The sequence below is a fragment of the Staurois parvus genome, unplaced genomic scaffold (assembly GCF_062004578.1).
Source record: "Staurois parvus isolate SC_StPar_1 unplaced genomic scaffold, SC_StPar_1.0 ptg000470l, whole genome shotgun sequence".
NCBI classification, from domain to species: Eukaryota; Metazoa; Chordata; class Amphibia; order Anura; family Ranidae; genus Staurois; species Staurois parvus.
In genome coordinates this window covers 4,523,878-4,530,798 of record NW_028318266.1, presented here as the reverse complement: position 1 = coordinate 4,530,798, position 6,921 = coordinate 4,523,878, and the positions used below count along the sequence as shown (strand labels likewise).

The 6,921-nt window shown below is 38.2% G+C and overlaps 1 protein-coding gene across 1 annotated transcript; it reads right to left on the bottom strand.

The window, feature by feature from the left end:
- Nucleotides 1–325: 325 nt before the first annotated feature.
- On the bottom strand, nucleotides 326–1,297 carry LOC149452605 (olfactory receptor 1496-like). Its single transcript, XM_089689287.1, has one exon. The coding sequence runs from the start codon at nucleotides 1,295–1,297 to the stop codon at nucleotides 326–328; it is 972 nt and encodes a 323-aa protein (XP_089545413.1).
- Between the last annotated feature and the right edge of the window lie 5,624 nt (nucleotides 1,298–6,921).

Genomic DNA, 6,921 nt, shown 5'->3' with positions numbered 1-6,921 from the left:
ACCTTGTGCTGGAACTTCCTCCCCTGTCACCTTTTTACCTCTTGGTGCCAAAAGTGACACATGCAGCTAAGGTAATGAGCATTGGTTCTTCTTCCAGCCTCTACTGTTTTGCTTCCATTGATTGGCTCATGTAGAGGAATGGGGCACTGGACAGAAATGACACGTAGTGCTCTGGATTGAAACATATACACACTATAGAGAGATATGCTTTGTTCATATTTCATGTCTGATGTGTACAATCACTTTAAAAGTTAGACAGGTGTTGCAACCCCTTGCTTTTCTATGCAAATCTATAAAGGAAAAAAATTGGGCTTTAGATATACTTTTAAGTCCCTTGAAAATTTGAAAGACTATTTGGATGCACACGCAATAATGTTCTGATTATTTTTCCTGAAACTTTTTTCAAATCTTTATTCCTCAGGCTGTATATTATTGGATTCAGTAGGGGGGTGACCACAGTGTATAATAATGACAGGGATTTAGAAATGTTCAATGACTGTCCTCTACTAGGTACTAAATAAACACAAACAATAGTACCATAAAATATGGACACAACAGTCAGGTGGGAGCTGCATGTTGAGAAAGCTTTCTGTCTGCCGGTAATAGACGGGATTTTAAAAACAGCAACTATAATATAAATATACGATACTATAATGAAAAAGAATGGGATGATAGCAAAAATGACGCTCAGTGCTGTAGCTTCTAGTTGGGCAGTGGTGGTATCAGAGCAGGAGAGCTGTAGGATCGGGTCAAGGTCACAGAAAAAGTGGTCAATGATATTAGAGCCACAAAACTGTAATTTGGATATGGTCAAGGTGTGAATAAATTCAGATACAAAGCTTAAAGTCCAGCATAGGAGGGTCAATATCCAGCAAACCTTGTGATTCATCAACATAGTATAATGCAATGGCTTGCAGATGGCCAAATACCTGTCATAAGACATCACTGTCAAAAGAAGACATTCCAACGTTTCTGTGGCAGCGAAAAAATAAAACTGAGCGATACAATCAGAAATTAATATTGTCATAGCGTTTTCAACCAAAACGGCATGAAGGGTGTTGGGAAGAACATCACTTGCTAACAAGATATCTGAGACAGCGAGCTGGGAGAGGAAGAAGTACATGGGGGAACTGAAGGCTTTGCTGTAGGACACCAATGTGATGATCAGGAGGTTTCCACATATTGTCACAATGTATATTATAAGAAAGAGAAAGAAGACCAAAAATGTTATGTTTTCAGGAATCCGAAACCCTAAGAGGTGGATTACAGTGGCCTTGGTCGCATTGTTTTCACCCATAATTTTATTACAGGAAAACAGTGTTTTCTGAGCAGGATAAAACCTGATCGTGGAAATTATTCAAAGTGAATTTTAATGATGGTGGGGCAAGGAAGAAAGAAGTCAGGGCAGATGGAAGTCATTGTCAATAAAAATAAATATTGCTTTCTTCTCCATCAGGCATGTTTAATGAAATAGTACATAGACAAATAATGCTAAGGAAAATACAATTGCCCATTGGGATCATTTGGATTTCCTTCAATTGGAAACAAATCAACAGCTGATAGATTTTGCAGAATTGCTGCACTAGACACATTGTTGATGGATACAAAATAAAAGAAAGTTATTGTATATTAGAGTGGAATAGATGCATACAGTTAATGACTCTTGAGTGCATTAAAGTGGTAATTTTTCTAAGTCTGAAAAAATAAAAAGGAAAAAAATATAAGTTGGACATGTGCTTTGCCAAACTAAAGACTTGGATTGTAAATATTTTTCTATTTCTTTTAAAAAAGAGCTAAAACAGCTGAAGATGGATGCACTCACTCTGCTCTCACTGGCTTCCAGTCAAGATCATACACCGAGCTCTTCTGCTTCTTTTTACTGCCATTACTTCCCACTGTCTCCTGAGTCTACTGGGCCCAATTCTCTGATGAGTGCACCACCCAGGAACAAACACCGAGCCTTTTCTTCAGCCTCATCTGTATCCCTTTCCACAGGTAAGATGGTGCTCAGCCCTTCCCCTACAAATTCCTCGGTCACTAAAGCTGTCTCTGATCGGAAAACCCCTCATCCATATTTTTCTCCTGATACTTGTGATCACGCCAGCTATAGTCACCTATTACAAATGAAAAAGACAAAAAAAACTGACAATTTTGAGAAAAAGAAAATATTTTTGACTTTTTGCTATTAACCACTTCCCGTCTGGCCCATGTACATAAACAGCCGGACGGGAGCAGTGCAGGAGTGGGTAGCCATTTATAAACGTCCTCCCGATTTCCCTTCCTGTGCGTGCTCCCTGGGAGCGATCTGGAGCCTGCTGTGTCCTTCGAACACTGATCACTGTATGTTCCGAGGTCCCGATCATGTAATCACTGATTGGCCAATCAGTGATCACATGAATAGTAGTAAGCAAGATGTCACTTCTAACATCATTGCTTACTACGTGTGAAATCTGTGAATGATCACAGAGGTCACATGGTACAAGACTATTCACAACAGCCTTGCACCATGTGACAAGCTGTGACTAATCACAGTTCGCACAGTATTTCTCAATGGCTGCAGGAATGCAGCCAGAGAGAAGGAGAAATGATTGATTTTACAGCCTTTATGGGAGTAAAAGCAATCAGTGTAAAAAAAAGAAAAAATCTTCATCACTCCCCACAAGTAGTACAGTGTCACTATGGTATGTTAAAAAACATAAATAATAAATATAAAAATAAAATTAAAAATGTAAAAATAAATTTTGAAAAATGATAATGTTTGGCTATATACTAATGTGGGTTATTTTTTTTTTTACTAAAAAGATAGCTGAATACATTTTGGCCAAGATTTATGAAGAAAGATTATTTATTTGCAAAATGTTATAAGAAAAACACTATTTTTTCAAAATGTTTGGATTTTTCCATTTATATAGCAAAAAAATAAAAATGCCAGTGCTGAATAAATACCACCAAAATAAAGTTTTATCTGTGTAAAAAAAATGCTAAAACATTCATATGGGTAAAGTGTTGCATGACCGCGCAATTGTCATTCAAAGTGTGATAGCGCTGAAAGCTGAAAATTGGCCTGGGCAGGAAGGGGGGTGAAAGTGTCCGGACTTGAAGTGGTTAAACATGTCCAGTAAAAAAATGTAAAAAATCTAATTTTGTCATAACTTTAGGCCAAAATGTATTCTGCTCCGTTCCAAAGTAGAAAAATATCGTCTATATACCGCCTGTAAAACATAAGCTCAAGCCATTCTCTTGAGAAGATCAAATAGTGACACACTGAATTCATTATATACTAATTGCATTTATTGTATATTTATATATGTAGACCACATTATGGGTATCTAGGTTTACTATCTTAACCTTAGTACCCCAGGCAATGTCACTTTACGTTTCTTGTAGAATTTACAGGATTCAGACACTCAGAAATCTGTCTGCTCTGTTCTCATATATAAATAAACCAACGAAAAATGGTGTCCGGGCTCTCACGCGTGCGCAGTACGTTTTGCTCTTCTCCAATATGGTGGTTGCTATATGAATACAAATGGCAGATGACGCAGTGTGATTGGCGACCCCCCTCTGAGGACATGTTTGAGCACAATACGCATAAGGAGGAGCCACATCATGCCGTGACATCACGCCACTGGATTAACATGGAGCTACGGCGGCCATCTTTAAAAATCCTACACCCACAGTTGATCCAGAGGAAGGCAAAAAACCCAGCAAAGCACGATCCAATTTGCTCCTGCAGGAAAAAAAATCCTTCCTGATCCCCCGAGAGGCAATCGGATATTCCCTGGATCAACTTTACCTATAAATGACCAATGTGTTGATAATTTTAAAAAAAACTCTTAGATGAACATCTTAGCAAATGTAATATACAGGGATATGGGAAATGGTGGAGAATAAATGCATACATACTCACACACCCACATGGGTTGACCTGGATAGACTGGTGTCTTTATTCATCCTTACCAACTTTGAAACTGCCTGGAGAAGAAGGGTGGTATACCCTTAAAATTTGTCCTGAAATGTTTAATGTTCTTTTTGTTGCAAGTGCACTAATATAGCTACAATCACCTCAAACAAAACAAATTGCTAAAATCACAATCATTTTATTATTCAAACATTGTCACTAGGTTTCATTTACCAGCCTAACATACCAGCCAAAAGTTTACCTTTTTTACAAAGTTGACAATTATTTCCAACTTAGTCCAATGAGATTTAAACGTTCTAGTTGTATGACTAAAATAAAGAACATGGTCCTTATATAAAAGTATTGTAAAAAGTTAATGTCCCTTGTAAATCATTTAGATTTTACTTACATAAAACAGCAAAGAATAATTAAACACAATTCAGCAAATCCACGAGCATTACGTTTTCCAACTAGATGTTAAAATATATGGAGATTGTGTATTTTTCTGCTGTGCATTGTGTCTTATATAGGCAAGTAGAATTAATAGCATAGAACCACTGGGAATATAAAGTCATTATCAATGTTTTCATGGGATCGACCAATAGGGAAATGTATTTATTTATTTTTTATGTACCTTTTCTTAGACGAATACTATTAGTAGTAGGCTATACCATCAGAGGTCTGTATTTTTTTTTTTTTGTTTTTCAGTCAGTAAAATCACATTGCTACATACTAATTTAGCATTATTGCTTCTTGGGTCATGTCCTTGTTCATTATGAGGCAACAATCTTTTTTTTTTTTTTTTAAGTGGAGGTTATGGACCCTGCAATGATGAACTGGGAAGTTAATCAGGAACTACCAGTGGTCTATTTATAAAAAAAAATGTATTGCCAATTGTCCAACGAATCTGTAAGCACATTCGTTCTGTGCAAATTGGGTAAAAATAAATGTTTTTTAAGCTATTTTCTCTTCTGAACAAATGCTATTTTTTTTTATTTAGATAAAGCAGCAAGGAACAGTGCTCACAAAAGGGAACCCACCTCAAATTAAACAGTGGAATCCAAGTACAAGAGCTCAGGTTCTTTTTTTTTTTTTAAAAGAAACTTTATTGGGTTTTATTGTCACACACATTAACCAACAATGAAATTTGTCAGTAGTCATAGCGTGGCAACATGCCAAAGCAGGTGAAAAAAAAAAAATTCCAAAGATGACAATTGTACTCATAAACAAATTGCAAAAGCCCCAAAGGAAACACAGAGGGATTAGGGATATTTGGAAAAAGAAAAGTTTCTTATGAGAAGAGAAACATCGTGTGATGTATCAGGATATAAGGGCTTAAAAGGTAAAGTATTCAGGATGTGGAAGAACGTGTATGTGTATTCGTAGGTATGAGCAAGGAGAGATACAGTTGCAAGAAAAAGTATGTGAACCCATTGGGATTATGTGGAATTTTGCATGAATTGCGCATAAAATGTGCTCTGAACGTCATCTAAGTCACAACAATAGAAGAACACAGTCTGCTGAACATAATACTACACAAACATTAGATGTTGCCATGGTTTAATTGCACATAGCATGTAAACATTCACAGTGCAGGGAGGAAAAAGTATGTGAACCTTTGGACTTAATAACTGGTTGACCCTCCTTTGGCAGCAATAACCTCAACCAAAAGTTTCCTGTAGTTGCAGATCAGACCTGCACAATGATCTGGAGTCATTTTGGACCACTCCTCTTCACAAAACTGTTTCAGTGTAGCAATATTCTTGGGATGTCTGGTGTGAATCGCTCTCTTAAGGTCATGCCACAGCATTTCAATCGAGTTGAGGTCAGGACTCTGACTGGGCCACTCCAGAAGGCGTATTCTGTGCTGTTGCAGCCATTGTTTTGTTGAATTACTTGTATGCTTTGGGTCATTGTCCTGTTGCATCACCCATCCTCTGCGGAGCTTCAGTTGGCGGACAGATGGTCGTACGTTTTCCTGCAAAATGTCTTGATAAACTCTGGAATTCATTTTCCCATCAGTGACAACAGTCCGTCCAGCCCATGAGGCAGCAAAGCAACCCCAAACCATGATGCTCCCTCCGCCATGTTTTACAGTGGGGATGAGGTTTTGATGTTGGTGTGCTGTGCCTTTTTTTCTCCACACATAGTGTTGTGTGTTCTTCCCAAACAACTCAATCTTGGTTTCATCTGTCCACAGTATATTTTGCCAGTAGTGCTGTGGAACATCCAGGTGCTCTTTTGCAAACTTCAAAACGTGCTGCAATCTTCTTTTTGGACAGCAATGGCTTCCTCCGTGGTGTCCTCCCATGTACTCCATTCTTGTTTAATGTTTTCCTTATTGTAGATGTGTCAACAAAAATGTTAGCATATGCCAGAGATTTCTGTAGGTCTTCAGCTGACACTCTGGGATTCTTCTTTACCTCATGCAGCATTCTGCGCTGTGCTCTTGCAGTCCTTTTTACAGGACGACCGCGCCTAGGGAGAGTAGCAACAGTGCTAAACTTTCTCCATTTGTAGACAGTCTGTCTTACCGTGGACACAGGAACATCAAGGCTTTTGGAGATACATTTGTAACCCTTTCCAGCTTCATGCAAGTCAACAATTCTTGATGGTAGGTCTTCTGAGAGCTCTTTTCTGTGAGGCATGGTTCACATCAGACAGTGCTTCTTGAAACCAGTAAACCCAAAACAGGTGTGTGTTTTTTAAGGGCAGGACAGCTGTCAGCAACACATCCAATATCATCACACTGATTGGAGTCAAGGTTGGCTCACTCCTGGCTCCAATTAGCTCTGGGAGAAGTCATTAAGCTAGGGCCTCACATACTTTTTCCTCCCTGCACTGTGAATGTTTACATGTTATGTGCAATTAAACCATGGCAACATCTAATGTTTGTGTAGTATTATGTTCAGCAGACTGTGTTCTTCTATTGTTGTGACTTAGATGACGTTCAGAGCACATTTTATACCCAATTCATGCAAAACTCCACGTAATCCCAAGGGGTTCACATACTTTTTCTT